The following is a 17,036-nucleotide window of genomic DNA, read 5'->3' as shown; positions in this document are numbered from 1 at the left end:
GGGCGGCACACGGTGGTCTGGTAGGTCACGGGGCGGCAGCAGCAGGGGTCGCGGTAGCAGCAGGGCTGGCAGCAGCCTCCCCCGTAGCTCAGGGAGGAGAAGGTGGAGCCGCAGCAGGAGCCGGTCATGGTGGTGTCTGAGGCTGGTGTGGGGTGGGCTGTTGAGAGGAGCTGGGTATTCTCGGGTGTGAATGTCCTCGTGCCCCTCTGGGCCCTTTATATGCCCTGGCTGGGAGCTAATGACCCCCAAGACGTGAGGTCATTTCCTGGAGTTGTAGCTGCCCGTTGAAATGAGAACTCTGGATTTAACTGCTGAGGCAGCGATCCCTAAATCACTAAAGGATGCTTTGTTTTCTACCTGTCTGCTTTTTCCCTTGAACTGAATACCTGGTGATGTATATCATCAGAACAATTGCTCATCTGTCAGCTTCCAGGTCATGCCATGTGAGAAGATGCAAGTTTGAAGAATCCAGTGTTGCCACCATCACACTTTCCTCTTGTTTGCTGCCATCGGTGACTTAAGCATAAGACTGGAAAGTTCATGAGTCACAGGCCAGGTTTCTGATTGGCATTGAGATCAAGTAAGAATTTCTAAAAAGCCAAAATGGTTCATAAGAGCGGATGTGTATTGATTCTGCTATGGAAAGCATGGCCCAGTATTTGATGACACAATGCCTAACCTCGTTTGTAAGAAAATCATCACCAAAGCTGCTAGACTGATTTTATTTTAGTAATCTGAGTTGGTTTATAACTCATTAACACTTAGGAGACACTATGTAGATGATGCTGCACTATTTGGGGGTGGAGAGGGAAAGGAAAGAAAAATAACTCTCAAATAGTTTCCTATCACATAGCAGTCACAAATTTTAGTAAGGCAAGACAAAGATAAATCAAGCAATTAAAGGGAAAGAACTTTTCTGGAAACAATAAAGTCAAAGTAAGTGGGGATTTAATTCATTCTGTGCCTTTCTGAATGCCCTTCCATGATTATTGTCTTAGAAATAAAATTGAAATTGGCTATTTCTTGCTTTCTTGCTTTGACATATGCACTTTGTATTACATACTTCAAAATCTATGGACAATATCTACAAAGGAATCAGTTATCTTTCTGTCACAGCTGCTTTAGTTTGTTGGCTGAGGGTTTTGTTTGCTTATGAGGTGGTAAGGTGGCATTATGAAAAAGACAAGGGGAATTAGTTGAGCTGGTGACCAATAAAATAGCTTTGTCTTTTCCAGCCATAGTGAAGACGAATAGGAATACAGAATGGAAGGTAGATTAAAGATAACATTGTCCAAGGAATGCTGGTGGTCTTCAGCGCAAATTTACCTCTGAGGTGTGTTTTGTTTTGTTTGCTCTTTTTAAAAATACACCTTTGGTCTACCATATCCCTGATCTTTGAAGGCCTTTGAGTCTATGATCCATCATAGTCCATCACAGTTTTTGGAAGACCAGATTTACAAAATGAATTCCTCCAAAGTCGTACGGATCAAAGAGTGGCAAATCTTTAACAATACCACAGGTCTTCTGTGGAGTAGAAACACTGGTGATGTCTCCTAGTCTTTTTCCAACTTGGAGTCACTCAAAATAGACAACATGTAGCAGTTGTTATTAAAAATTTTTATTCTCCTTAGTGAAATAAAATAAGTACTCACTTGATACATGGTATAGCATACTGTTCTTTGTTTCGGAATGTATACAGAGATGCCAAACTAAAAAGAAATATGTCTATAAATCCACTGCTTTTGTTAACAAAAGAACGCAGTACGAAGAAATACTTTTTTCTAAAATTATAGGCTGTCAGAAACCTTGCTCTTCATCCATATCAGTAAGAAGCAAACATTCCACTCTTGCCTGGACAGGATCTAAGTCATTTGGACAGAGAAACAACCTCAGTACCCAAACCAGGTGCAGAATTTCAGACAATTGACTTTCAGACACAACATTCCCCATTTGTCTTAACTATACAGCTTCCAGCAAAGGAGGACCATAAGTCTGTTTCACAGACCACATCTGGTGTTAATTATTTTTTAAACACAGCCCTGTTTTTCCCTGAGCTTATGAAAACACTATGTCATGTAATTTTACCCCACCATTCCTCAACATTTTATAATAACATTTCTCTACTTTGTTTGGGAGGATGCCCTGTGGTCCTCAGCCATGTGGTCTCCCTTGCTATAGCATGTTGATAGTCCTAAGCTGTTGGACAAGAGGTGTGTCCCTGGTCTTTACCACATGGACTTTTTAGTCATATTATTCAAGTTACACACATACTTCAAGTGCATAATCACCAGGATGGAAACAAGTAAATCTTAAGCACAGTGAAAATAACTTGTGAGATTTTTGTAGTTGGATAGATAAAGAATGTAGTGTTGGTGCCCCTTTGTGATGGTGGGCCACGCCCTCTTCTTAATAGTTTTATGAATTGTATTTTGTTAGGAACTAGTCTGGGAGCCACTAGATGTTAGGAAATTTATTAAAATTCTGAAATTAGAATATACATTCCTTAAGGACTTTGTTCTCAGAAATAATCTTAAAAATATCCTCCAATCGTAAGAGTCAGAGATGGGATGGGGAAGATTGATGGGCAAAGGGCAGGAGGAGAATGGAGAAGATAAAGAAGGATTCCAATCCTTTCTCCATCTCTTTGCAATTGTAAATGACTTACCTTAGCCAGGTTTCCTCATCTGTAAAATGGGCAGAGTCTTCAGTGCCTGGTGTTCTTCAGAGGCTGGCTTATCATAAAATCCATGCAAATGTGGAAGACAGAGAGAGGAGTATAATTAATTAGATATAATTAGAAAAGAGAAAATAGTTTAGTTGGGAGAGATAGAAAAACTAAATGATCGGGGACTGGTGGAATTTGTTGCTAGAATTTTTTTAAAAAATTCATCTGAGTTTTTTAGATATTCATCTGCCTAAAGTCAGGGAAGGCAAAGTAATCTTTTGGGGTCTATTACAGCTTTGAGTTGTTTAATTCCCTTGGATGGTTCAATGTGAAAGAAAGAGTCTAACCATCAGATACTTACATTTTGCTCAGTCCTTCTTTTTTCCGATGCTGCACTCCTATTCATAAATCCTATAATCTCGGACTCATTCCTGTGGACTTGTAGAATGAATTTTTAAAGATCATTTTCATTCTGAGACAGCCTTAATCTGATGCCAAGTTGTTGTGGGTTTTTTTTTTTTTTTTGCCTTCTTCATTATATTTATTAGAAAATCTATTGCTGCCAGTAGAAGTGGACTATCCTGAAAAAAAAATTACAATTTAAGTGTGATTAGTAAAGCCTTCCCCCGAATTTGTTCCCATTCTCAATGATTTGGTATGTAGTAGATAGCACGTCTTTTGAGCCTGTTCAATACAATCATGTCCAAATGCACCACAGGAATATAAATGAATGGTATTGGGCATTTAACTATGTGCCAGGGCATCTTGCAGTCATAAAAAGTTATAAAAGTTATTTAACTTTCCCAATAATCAACGTTGGTAAATGTTGCTTTTCCCGTTTTGCGGACGGGATAACTAGAGTCAGAGAGGTTAAGTTACACCAATGCCGAAATTTTTGCTTTAAATAAATACCTACCTTTTAAAATTCTTGTGGTAAAGACAATTTCCTTTTAATTTATTTTGATAACTAAACAAGCAGAAATTAAATACTAGTTATGTATTAAATGTTGAGCTCAGTATTGGCAGCCAAAATAAACTATGATCCCCTCCTTGGAGGCCAAAAAAAACATATAATCTCAATACAATGCCTTATGGGGAGGGAGGTAAGCTATTGGAACTTGCTGAGAACTCCTAACCTGTGTGTGTGTGTGCACGTGTGCACTCATGCATATGTATGCAAGCGCACAGGTGTGTATGCATTTGCACATGTGTTTGTGTGATACAGGGTTTGGGATAGGACTACTGGAGAAGACTGAATTGAATCTTGGAAATGACTCAGAGTTAAGTAGGTGATGAAGGTGAAGAGAAAGAGTGTGTGAAAGAACAGATAAGTGAAAGAACATGAGGAAAAGCAAAACATTTGGAACTGCAAATGTTTAATAACTATAAGGTCAGTGTTGCTTGAAGTGAATCTTAGTGGGGAGCAGTGAGACATGGATCTGTAGAGATGGGCAAAGGACAGGCAGCAGACTGCCTGATGTGCACACGCTTCCTAGCCACATGGGTAATCTAAGGACTAGTCTAGCTCTCCTGTAACATCTTCAAATACTTGTACCGGGAATCCTAGTGCCTCTCTCTTTTCCTCTTCTGTCTTCCTCATCATCTCCATCATCTTCCTCTTCGCTTTTCTTCCTATTCATTGCCTTGCCTCCCCTCTTCACTTTTATTTAATCCCTTATCTCTTCCTTTTTGTCTCTCTTTTTTGTCATTGTTGTCATTTTATTCCACCTATGACAAGCTCAAGACACTTTTTGCACATTCATTTCTCTGCCAAATTGATTCTTCTGATTACAGTTTACCAGGTGCTATTTCAGACTTATTACTATATTACCCTTTTTTCTTAACTGTGGTTGTCTTCATTGTGGCTTGTTCCAGTGACTATTCTTGGAAGGCTACCAGGCCATGCTTGTTGAGATCTCAAGGAGCTCAAATCCTGGTCTTCCTCTGAAATAATGGTCCTGAAATTCTAAGGAATTACATGGAAGTGACAGAAAATAAACAGTCTTGGGCCCCATTCCCAGATATTTTGATTCATTAGGTTTGGTTTGGGGCCCAAGAATGTGCATTTTAAATTGCAAGAGATTTTAGTGTGTATGATGCATGGGCCACACTTTGAAAAACGCTACTCTAGGAACTATGCTAAGAAGATGAGATGCACTGTGCTGGTCAGGTTTACTGCCAGTGGTCATTCTGGGCTTGGCATATGCTATTCCCACTTTTACCCTCTTCATGAACATTGCATTTCCTTTTGTCTATTCCATTAGCCCATAAGCTCTTTGGATGCAAGGCATGTAGCTTGTTCATCACTAATCAGGCTGCACCTGTCAATTGGAGGTCCCTTGATAAACAATTCTTGAATGACTGAATGGATGAGATTTCCATGGATAAAGTTTTGCTTAGGTTGAGCTTTGGTTCCCTGGTGCAGGTTCCAAAATCTTGCTTATCTGTGTGCACTAATAAACATGCACTAACAAATAAATCAGGGAGCAGGGCAGTTTGCTATGCCAGGAAAAATTAGTTTATTGACAACAGTGAGCAACACATTGCAAAAGATGATGGTGACAGTTTGAGCAGTAAAACCATCAGATTGTAGAATGTGTTTGCAAAGTCCACCCCAGGGATTCTTAAAGGTCAATTTACTATCCATAATGACTAAGGTTGATGTGGACACCTGAAAAGGTGGGTGAGGGTGGTAGTGGACATCTGCTTATACCAGGCTGTATCCAGATGGTAAAAATCACTATTGTCACCTGGTGAAAAAATATCTATTTTTCTTTTGACTTTTGAAAACACCAAATAGACGTTTAGGCTTCAGTGTATTGCTCTGTGGGGGCAGTGGGGTCTCAGCAGGAGAAGGTCCTGCAGGTGGTGCTGCAAGGCGTCGGCTGGCCGCAGGGGGGCCGGCAGCACGGGGACTGCACAGACACAGGCTGGCAGCAGGTGGTGGCCCAGCAGCAAGGCCTGCAGACCACAGCCGTGCACGACGTGGGGCAGCAGGTGATGGGGCGGCAGCAGCCTTCCTGCAGGGAGCAGGGGTCGCAGCACACCGGGCGGCGGCAGGGCTCGCAGATGGGACGCGTGCAGCGGGGCACGCAGGTCACGGGGCGGCACACGGTGGTCTGGTAGGTCACGGGGCGGCAACAGCAGGGGTCGCGGTAGCAGCAGGGCTGGCAGCAGCCTCCCCCGTAGCTCAGGGAAGAGAAGGTGGAGCCGCAGCAGGAGCCGGTCATGGTGGTGTCTGAGGCTGGTGTGGGGTGGGCTGTTGAGAGGAGCTGGATGTTCTCAGGTGTGAATATCCTCCTCCCGCTCTGGGCCCTTTATATACCCTGGCCTGGTGTTGATGACCCCTCGACACATGATCATTTTCTTGTGCATCTTCTGGCCAATTAAATGAAGATTTAGCATTGACTAATGGTATTTTGGTCACTCTTCACCTCATAACATATTCATGTACATACACCACAAATATTCACTCATTTTCTTGTGTTGTTTATCCTTACCAAATTTAGACATTGGATTCACTTCTGATTAATTTTCCTTTGAAATATTCCTAACCCATAAGAGAGAAAAGAATGTGTTTTCTAAACTATTTAGTGTCTAATCGCTCTGCCCTTTGGCGCTAAAATTAGCATGTTATTCCTTGTCTTCAAAGGCTCCCATCACCAGCACCCAAGCAGTGACTTGCCTTATTAATGCACATGGGCATGATGGTAGCAGGTTAATAGCATCATCCTAGTGCAGACCAGTAGTCATCTGCTTCACAGATAGCTCCTTCCATGACTCACTTAAAGACAGGCTTGTGGTTTTTCATGTCAGCAGGGACCACACGAAATGCGGATCCCTGCCCACTGGTGTGGTCACTCTCCCCTGACTAGGACCTGGGCTTTCCTGCCTTGGTTTTGATGTGTCATCATTCACCTGGAATGCCCTCCTCATCCTTCCAATCCAAACTCAACTTCTACCTTGACTGTAAAACCGTCTTCAAGGATCCATTGCAATTATTATCTTTGTAATTTATTTGGAATTAGTCATTGCATCTGTAGAGTCTGGGAAGGGACTGTGGAGAATATGTAGGCCTATGCCCTCACTCTACAGCTGAGGTCCTGAGAGTGTACCAAGGTCACACAACGACGTCACTATATGAGGTCTGAAGTCCAGGTCTCCTCAATCTTGAGTGAGTAGCCTCTACTATGAGTTTTATGCTCACTGGGTTCAGTAAACCATGGTCTTTAGACAGGAAAGAAAACATATATTAAATTAGAAGCCCAGACTTCAAGCCACTATGCAATATATCCATGTAACAATGCTGCATTTGAACCTCTTACATTTATACATATTAAACACAGATTTAAAAAAATAAGTAATGAACTTTCCTTTCAGCAGTAAAGTTAGAAGTGGTACTGGAAGAGAATTAGGGAAATGTTTTGCTCAGATGACAGATTGTCATCCTGGGCCCCCATTGACTCCAATAAGGATGACAATGTGTCCGAGAGGCTAGAGAAGGGACCTGGAGACAGCTAACATGACGCGGGGTTTGTTAGGGGAACTTACATACAAGGGTGGTCCAGTGGTGGTGTCTGGACAGGAGAACTGCTACCATTTGTAAAAAGCATGCCGTTCACATCGTATTTTCACTTAGAACCCTCCACCTAACAACCTCCATTTAATCCAAAACAAAGGGCCTCAATCCCCAGTATGACCTGTGTTCTAACGGATGAGGTAGGGATTCAAACGTCCTTCATAGATAAGGAGTGGATCTCCAGGTTGGCCCCTCCCAGATCCTTAGCTCAGAACTCCAAGCATACATTCTTCTTTGATTGTAGGGTCATTCTCAGAGTATGCTTAAGTTAAGTTATTGCTGCCAGGTGTGTCTGCCATACCCTCTACCCCAGCATGCTTGAATAGCCCTTACATTCTAATCACACCATTCTTCTGAGATTTCCCTGGGGCCAGGGTTTGCAGAGGAGCCTTGCAACCAGATGTTTCAGCAGCAATACAAACTACTGCAACAAAAAAGAAGAATGAATGTAATAGCAATCATACTGTATATAAAGTTTTTCCAAGTGCTCAGGAGTTGATTAAACCATGTGGTTACAGGGTCATAAGATAGTGATTCTATAGCAGAAATATGTATATCTAGGGCCCGCATGGCCTGTGTTACATTGTGAGAGTAATCAGGGATATATACACAAAATTCAGTTTTAATTAATACACAGGTTCTGCCCTGGTAGGTGGTTAAGATGTCCTGGGCCATGCAATTTTGCAAAGTAACGCACCTAATTTGGGCAGTTTCTTCAGTGAGAAGAGTAATATCATGATAGGTATCATTAAAGACTGCAGCCCTATGTTTAGCCAGGGCCCACTTGGGTGGTGGGCAGGGGTGGGGAGTGGCAAAAGTGGCCAACAGGTAAAACTACAAGGATGCATGCTTCCAGTAGTGCCTGGCTTTTACAATTTCCCAGTTAGGAAGAATGGTGTGTAAACTGGGCATGATGTGTCCCAACAAATGAGGATGTCCCCGGGTGCATCTACCAGTCCAATTATAGGGTAAGTAAGGACAACCGTGGATGCCATATACCCACGGCCATCCTAAGGGGCGTGGTAGGCCCCCACGTGGAGAGTCACTCTGTCATCGCAGTCACGTATCACTGGTTACCTGAAGAGATTGGTTACATTGCCGTCACATTCCATGTCTATCACCTGAAGAAATAGATTACATTACACTGTGGGGGTAGCCATCCCATATCACCGATTTTAGCTTGTGGCATGCTATTATCATGCCTTTTAATACATGTGGTTGCACAGCCCACAAGCTGTATCTGTACTGCTGTTGTCCACCCTGGCCCATCGTCTACAGAATATCCCACAGTGGGGGTGACATTAACCTGCTCCTATGCTAGGTGGAAAATATGTTGTCTCATCTCTGATGGTGGGAAACTTATCACATGAAGTGCTTTCACTGCGAAAGGGAAATGGGTGGGGGTCTTTATACCAAGTATAGAAGTGGCTCCAGATACTGAGGTTAGCTGCTTGGATGCACCATGGCAGGCTGATGCTGGAGGAGAAGGGCAGCTCTCTGCAGAAGCAACTGTCCATTTTGTTTTGGAGAAAGGTCACCATTTGCACCCAGTTGGTGAACAGGTAAACCACCTATGGGCGGCAGGTGAGATACCTAGTGGGTAGAAGAAAGGGCAAGTCAGCCGGGCATGGTGGCTCATGCCTGTAATCCCAACAATTTTGGAGGCCAAGGTGGGTGGAACACCTGAGGTCTGGAGTTTGAGGCCAGCTGACCAACATGGTGAAACCCCAACTCTACTAAAAATACAAAAAATTAGCTGGGCGTAGTGGCACATGCCTGTAATCCCAGCTACTTGGGAGGCTGAGGTAGGAGAATCACTTGAACCCAGGAGACGGAGATTGCAGTGAGCCGAGATCGTGCCACTGCACTCTAGCCTGGGCAACAAGAGCGAAATTCTGTCTCCAGAAAAAAAAAAAAAAAAAAGAAAAAAAAAAGAAAAGAAAGGGCAAGTTAGGCCATCTAAATCTAACAAGACAGGAAGTTGTGTTGCTCTGAGACAGCACCACCCCCAACAGCAGCCTGTGCCTGGTTTGCAATACCACATGGATTGACCATTTCTGCAACGTGTTGCAGCCAGAGTGAGACAGTGGGGATATTGTAATATCCCATAATGAGAGGATGATCACCCCTTGCACAATTGGGGACCAGGATTGATTATTTAGAAGTACAAGGAGGAATAGGTTGTAAAATAGGTGTGATCTATATGTCATGTTCTATGCCCTAGCACCATGGAGTGAAAAAACTGTACCCTCTGGGGCTGGTTTGTGATTTCCGGGCCCGTGTAATGATGTGCTTTCCAGTGGGTAGGTTCTATGGCAAGGGCATAGACCCAGGTTGAGTTCCAGGTTGAGGCAAAGGAGTAGGGGACAATCCCTTATACTGTCAAGCTGGATCATGACGGTGGTATCAGTCCTTGAGCCAGAAGAGTGTGTGCACTGGGGAGATGAGAACACACACGTTAATTCAAGGGTGTCTTGGGCCTGCATGGCCTGGGTTACATTGTGAGAGTAATCAGGGATATATATATATATATACACAGTTTTAATTAATGCACAAGATCCACACTAAGTGTCCAGGGCTTGTGATTTTGCAAAGTGACACGTCTAATTTGGGTAGTTTCATTCAGGGCTCAGATGGGTGCTGGTAAGCAGTGTGTCCACAGAACCAGAGAGGGCGTCTCCTGCCAGAGTTGTTTCTTCAACGGTTGTTTCATCCATTCAATCAGCCCTGCTGCTATAGGGTTGTACGGCAGGTGGGTACAATGGATATCCAGGGCCTCCACCGATTCCTGCACTTTGTATACGGTAAAGTGAGAGCCCTGGACACTGCTGATATCAGTGGGGATGCCACAGGCCACACATAACTCCAGTCTTCTTACAGTGGTTGTCTGGGTGACATACTTGCTGGGATATGCCTACAGTAGCCCCATGCAGGTGTCTACACAAGTCAAAGCATAGTGGAAACCATCAGATAGGGGCAAAGGTCCTTGGAATTCTGGGACCTCGGCCTTCATCCTAGTATAAAGGGGCTGGTACCTGCCATTCCTCTGTGGGAGGGCAGTGGGCTGAGCCTGAGGCTCCTTAGTGAAGCACTGTTCCAGCTGGAGCTTCCGCCATAGCCTGACTAGAACAGCATTGAACTGTAGGCTCTTAGATAACAAATCCAAGCATGTCAACCTGAAAGCTGTGTTTTCACAAATAGGCTTATGAAAATGAGATTCTCCTTAGATTTAACATGAATAGGCTCACTTTGCACTATCCATTAATCCTCATTTTATTGATACAGCTAAAGATTTACTATCTCCTCCAGAAAATTTATCAAAATTTACAATAAAACCAACCCTGTCACAAATACTTGGCCACTTTTCTATTTTTATTTTCTTTGTAGAAAGCCATCTGTTCATCCTTGTGTATTGATTGGTGTATTAAGCTGATTTCACATTGCTACCATGGTTGAATTAGACAGCTATTGCTGCATAGCAAGCAAGCACAAACTCTCATAGCTTATTGTAACAAGTATTTATTTATTGGTTATATATCTGTCAGTTAGTTGGGGTTTGATTGATTAAGGCTGGCCTTGGCTTCTGGCCACAGGTTGGTTTGGGACTTTCTTTTGAATTAGAGTTGTCATAGTTAGCAAATAAAAATACAGGTTCCCCAGTTACATTTCAATTTCAGATAAACAACAAATAATTTTATTACAATTATATCTGATTATGCATGGGCATACTTACATTTAAAAATTATTTGTTGTGTGTCTGGAATTCCATTTTAATGGAGTGTCTGGTATTTTAGGGGGCAATCCTTCTCTGGGAGCGGAAGCCCAAGGGAACAAGCTCACATTTTGCGTCTTTGGGTCATGCCTTCTGACATCTCATTGGTCAAAGCAACTCACATGGCAAAGTTCAAGTCACAGGGTGGAAGAGGATACTTCTGGGTTGTGTGGGAGGAGGGGGGAGAGTAAACGTTAATAAAGAATAATCTAATCTACCAAAGTAGAAAATCAATTATTTTAATAATCTTTGTTGTGAGGCTTGGAAAAGACTTCTAGAAGATCAAATTAGATTATGTCTATTTCATTAGAAATTCTATTTTGGGCCAGGCGTGGTGGCTCATGCCTGTAATCCCAGCACTTTGGGAGGCCGAGGTGGGCGGATCATTTGAGGTCAGGAGTTCATCACCAGCCTGGCTAACACAGTGAAACCCTGTCTCTACTAAAGATACAAAAATTAGCTGGGCATGGTGGCAGGTGCCTGTAATCCCAGCTACTCAGGATAATAATCAAGTGACACAGCATATCCAAGAGTATTGCCTAGAAATCTATATTTATTAAAAATAAAACTGCCTAAGGTGTTCTAGGAAGATGCCAAGAAGTATCCAAGGCCATGACCTTCTCATCAACTCCTTGCTGGGTGCAATTCCATCCATAAGAATATGGCCTAAATTCAAATACAACTGCGACTTTGTATTCTCAAGAAGATGAATCAGGAGTAGGGCTCTGTGAAGTATAGCATAAAGAGCCAAGTTTTTTTTACAAGACGGGAAAAACCAAGGACTTAGTGACTTGAGAGGATATCAGTATTTCTGGTGGAGCTTTGGTGGGTCAAAGACCATTCATCTTGCTGCTTGATGAGGGTGGCTACTTCCCTGAACCACATGGAGACACACTGTATGGGAAGAAGTGCCTCCTCCTGCTCGTCTTCTGCAATTCTCGTCTGACACCATGGTCAGCTTCTGTTGTGGTTCTGTCTGCTCTGAACAGAGCTGTGGCCAAGGCCTCTGCCAGACGTGCTGCTGCCCCAGCTGCTGCCAGATCACCTGCTGCAGAACGACTCACTACCATCCCAGCTGCTGTGTGTCCAGGTGCTGCAGGCCGCGGTGCTGCCAGTCCCTGTGCTGCCAGCCCACCTGCTGCTGCCCCAGCTGCCACATTTCTAGCTACTGCTGCCCCAGCTGCTGTGTGTCCAGCTGCTCCAGGCCCAGCTGTTATAATCCCCAGTGCTGCCAGTCCTCCTACTGCCGCCCTTTTGCTGCACTTCTAGCTGCTGCCACCCTGGCTGCTGTGTGTCCGGCTGCTGTCATCCAGTCTGCTGCCAGACCACCTGCTGTGGCCCAGTCTCCTGTGAATCCTCTTGCTGTTGAACTTCATTCCTGACCACCAGCCCTGGTTCAACCACCATGTTGTCAGTGTACTAGTCATTCTCCTTCCTCTTCTCCACTGGACCTGGCCTTGCTCTGATCCACCACTACATTTATATAGCTAATTGTTCATTTCACCAAGCAACCATTTTAAAAGCAACAATTTAAATGAATATCTTACAAAACCTCCAACTTCTATGCCTGGTGTACAGTCAGAAGACCAGAATATCTCACACTATTTCATTGGAACAGGCTTCTAAGCTTACAACTGCTGAGTGTGGTCTGGACTTTGCAATGAATTACGTCTGGTAGAGTAACTATAGCTCAATAAATACTCTCTTGGTATCAAAAACATTTGTGACCTTTCAGTATTTCTTACAATTGATTATTTATTTGGAAAACTGTTTGGGTTTCTATTGTATGGACAATAACATAAAAAATGATACTATATGTATCAGCCAAAGCCTGTATTAGAGAAAATGTCAAATAATTCATTTTTTTATCCAAAACAGATTGCACACTTTACCTGCCATCAAGTTTGAGACAAAACAGTAACTCAATTTTTACTGTAATTAAATTAAGAACCAATTAGCAAGCTATTGGGCTCTGGGAATTGCATAAAATGAATGAGACCCACTTCTCGTCCCTCAAGTAACTCACAATAAAATCATGGGTTTTTCCTTTTTTTTTTTTTTTTGAGATGGGGTTTCACTCTTGTTTCCCAGGCTGGAGTGCAGTGGCATGATCTCAGCTCACGGCAACCTCTGCCTCCTAGGTTCAAGTGATTCTCTTGTCTCAGCCTCCCAAGTAGCTGGGATTACAGGCATGAACCACTAAGCCTGGCTAATTTTGTATTTCTAGTAGAGACAAGGTTTCTCCATGTTCGTCAGGGTGGTCTCGAACTCCTGACCTGAGGTGATCCGCCCACCTCGGCTTCCCAAGGTGCTGGTATTACAGGCATGAGCCACCACGCCCAGACTGAAAGTTATTTTTCTTTCCTTTCCCTCTCCACCCAATAAATTCAATTAATCATGGATTTAATTTAAATACATATGTCAGGGAGAGTATGTTGGTAACATTAGTGAGAAAAAGGACTCTCTTCTGTTGGAGAAAAGTAATACATACGTAAGGATTGATTCATAGAAATAAAATGTGTCAATTCTGAAAATTCAGGGTAACATGCATCGGTCTCAAACATGTAAGATTATGTGAAGGAGAATCAGATCACAGCCGAAATGTATATATCTTTAAGAAGAGTAGTATTATTAGAAAGACATTTAAAAAATTATAGTCCTTTCAAGGAGGAGGGACATGTCAAGATTAATTCATGGTGAGTTCTATGGAAAAATAAGAGGGATGATTTTTAGGCTGCAGCCATAGAGTCAGTGGGAAAATCAACGAGCATGAGTGACGAAACACGTCACTGTGGGAAAGAAAGTGATGGAAACTAAGTTGGAAATGCAGCTGAGTTCTATTTTTGAGATGCTTCATTGACCCATTAATGATATTCATCCACTCATGCTCCATTAAAACTCCAACTGCAGAGTTTGCATGCAGGTCTAACTATGAGACATGCAAAGGTTAGGGCTCACTACACATGACCTGGATCAAGTCACGCAGCTGCCTGTGTTTCCTTTATAACTTTGAGATTCCCTTTTGCATCAGGAGTTCAGTTCATATTGTATTTCCTGTGTCTTTTCAAGCCATTTCCTTCCATTTCAAAATGATATCAATCAAAATGATATCAGTAGGCTCAAAAGCTCTAGGCAAAACTTTTAGTTGAAAAGGAAAATAAAAAGGTAAAGTCAGCACAAAACTCAAACAACATATTCAGAAATTGATATGGTAATGCAACGTGAGAATCATATCTTTGGACTCAGGCATCCCTTTTCAATTTATTCCAGGGCCATAAATGGTCTATACAAGCTCTTTCTCATTGCAGCATTCCTTAAGTACCTAGGCCTGAGAAGTCTATCAGAGTCTCAAACTAGTAATGATGCTTATTCTGTCATATCTGTATATTGCAAAACTGTATTTGTTTTGTTCATTTCTATGATCTCTTCTATGGCACATAAACATTTATAAATATGCTATCTTCATTTTTGAATTTTTTCCTTTTTTTTTTTTAGACAGGGTCTGGCTGTGTCACCTAAGCTGGAGTGCAGTGGCACCATGTCAGCTCACTGCAAACTTCAACTCCTGAGCTCAAGACAACCTCCCCCAGCTACTTCAGTCTCCCAAGTAGCTAGGACCACAGGCATGCACCACCATGTCTAGCTAATTTTTGTATTGTTTGCAGATACAGGGTCTTACTATGTTGCCCAGGTTGGTCTTGAACTCCTGAGCTCAAGCAGTCCACCCACCTTGGTCTCCCAAAGTGCTAGGATTACAGGTGTGAACCACCATGCCCACTTTATCACCAGAAAGTATAGGTATTGTTACCCCATTTTTTTTTATTTGCCTACCACTTGTGTATTCTTTGCTGTTTTTAATCCTCTACCACTTTTGGAATATTTGAATCTTTTTAAAAATCTTTTAAAATTTTACCAGCTTCATCTCTCCAAACCAATATTTTATGCATGGCATTTATACTGTAATGGAATTCTTTATTTTGACTTATATTTCAGTCAATGGGAATATTTCTTAAAGGAATTTAAAAGGAAAGTTATATATCCTGAGTCCTTGAATCTATGAGGAGATCTTTCCACTGCCTTCACACATGACCAATAGTTTGTGTGGATCAAAATAATAGCATCTGGTTCTCTCACCTAAGCTGGAGTGTGGTGGCACCATTTCAGCTCACTGCAAGCTGCAGCTCCTGGACTGCAGCCAACCTCCCACCTCAGCCTCCCAAGTAGCTAGGACCACAGGCATGCCACAATGTTTTTTGCCCTTCAATACAGTTTAGGCATGAATAAAATATTGAGAAATAAAATTAAACTTCAGAATTATTTAACATGCTTTGGAAACACAGAGAAAGAATCTTACCAACATCTGGAGCATGGGCACTAGTTTACTTCAGGAATAGTTAAGGGGGAGTGTATATGTGAAATACTAAGTCTAATTTTAACTGTTTAGTAATAGTAGGTCCTTAACATGTCAGAAAATAAACACTTATGTCCTCTTATCCTCTTCGAATCCATCATGATACACCAACTTTTAAAAGGTGTTAAAAAACAGAAATCCTCTTCTTATTTTCTTAGGACAGGAGATAATAGCACATAAGAAAGGGTAGCAAATTTGGGGAAAGAGCAATGGTGGTCAACTAAAGATAACAAAAGGAGCTACAATGTGAATGCATACAGAGAGAGTACCACAGAGTGTAAAGCTGGTTTTCCTTGAAGGCTCAGAAAGGCTCAGAACGGCTCAGAACCTGGAGGCACCAGATAATACTGAAGGTAGGGTAGGCAGCGGGCTGCTTAGACCCCTGGATCCCTACCCCACCCTACAAAGTTGCTCATTAGGCCTCCCCTACTTCCAACCAGGAGAAACAAGAGGTTATCTTCTAGAAGATTTAGTAAGAGATACTCTAGATTTGGGAACACTAGAGTGAACAAAAGTCAAGAATAGAACAGAAAACAGACCCATGCAGTGAAAATCTGAGCCCTGTGCTCATCATCCAGGACTCTGATGACCATAAGCCTTCCAAGCAGAATATTGGAAGATTCTCCTCTAAAGAAACTAAAGGGGCCCAGAGAAAGAACATATAAATCTTGACTTCCTTTTGGTGGACGAAGGGGAGGAGAGGTGAAGAGATAAATTAACAAACCCTGCTGTCCACGTAGGACTTTCAATTGGCTTTTTAGTGCCATGTCAACTATATGCTGCAGACACTTGGGAAATGTCTCCAGCCTGACAATTCACACTAATTTAAAAAGAACAAAAAGAAAAAAGGGGAAAAACAAATTTGACAGGAATAGAGACTATAGGAAGCAGCATAGAACTAAAAAAATTATAAAACAAGAACTACTATAAATAAAATACTCAAGAGAGCTGAGAGAAGAAATTCTATCTTTGAAATAAAAACAAGATTCTAAGAAACAGAAGCAGTCAGAGAAGTCGGGTGAAATCTTGAGAATTAAAATGTGATAGAAAAAATTAGAAAAAAGTTCAGTAAAATGTTTGGAAGGTAAATTAGAATAAGAAGTCAAAGAATTTGTTCTCCTGTCTTGAAGATAGGTAAAAAAAAATTATAAAAAGAAGCGAAAGAAATGGACATTAAGGAAAATATAATAACACAGAGGATCAATTCAGGAGATCTACCACTTAATGAAGAAAAATTTTAGAAAGACAGATAAGAAAACATAAGGAGTCAGGTGTAATGGTGGCCTGTGCCTCTAGTCCCAGTTACTTGGGAGGCTGAGGTGAGAGGGTCCCTTGGGCCCAGGGATTTGAAGCCTGCCTAGGCAACATAGTAAAGTCTTGTCTCAAAAGGCAAAAAGAAGACTGGAAGGGAAGGGAAGGAAAGGGAATGGAAGGGGAGGGAAGGGAGAAAGAAGGAAAGAAGGAAAGAAAGAAAAAGAAAGAAAGAGAGAGAAAAAGAAAGAAAGAGAAAGAGAAAGAAAAGGAAGAAGGGAAGGAAGGTAGAAGGGAAGAAAGGAGGGAGGAAGGAAGGAAAGAAGGGAGGGAGGAAGGAAAAGAGAGAAAGAGGAAG

General features: G+C 42.2%; 1 protein-coding gene and 1 pseudogene across 2 annotated transcripts in view; one reads left to right on the top strand and one right to left on the bottom strand.

Moving 5' to 3' along the window:
• Positions 1-5,167: 5,167 nt before the first annotated feature.
• LOC105552992 (keratin-associated protein 2-1) lies at positions 5,168-5,953 on the bottom strand. Its single transcript, XM_011998872.1, has one exon. The coding sequence runs from the start codon at positions 5,893-5,895 to the stop codon at positions 5,509-5,511; it is 387 nt and encodes a 128-aa protein (XP_011854262.1). The 5' UTR covers positions 5,896-5,953; the 3' UTR covers positions 5,168-5,508.
• Positions 5,954-11,966: 6,013 nt separating this feature from the next.
• LOC105552993 overlaps positions 11,967-17,036 on the top strand; it is a 14,400-nt pseudogene continuing 9,330 nt past the window's right edge. The window contains exon 1 of the transcript XR_001008091.1: positions 11,967-12,358. The product of XR_001008091.1 is annotated as a keratin-associated protein 4-9-like (transcript). The remainder of the gene's footprint in view (positions 12,359-17,036) is intronic.

Source organism: Mandrillus leucophaeus, unplaced genomic scaffold (genome assembly GCF_000951045.1).
Source record: "Mandrillus leucophaeus isolate KB7577 unplaced genomic scaffold, Mleu.le_1.0 Scaffold58, whole genome shotgun sequence".
In the NCBI taxonomy this organism is placed as follows: domain Eukaryota; kingdom Metazoa; phylum Chordata; class Mammalia; order Primates; family Cercopithecidae; genus Mandrillus; species Mandrillus leucophaeus.
This window is presented reverse-complemented; position numbering and strand designations above follow the sequence as displayed.

What these genes read in the sequence shown, in the direction of transcription:
- LOC105552992 (XM_011998872.1), bottom strand. Translation starts at nt 5,895, where the DNA reads ATGACCGGCTCCTGCTGCGGCTCCACCTTCTCTTCCCTGAGCTACGGG.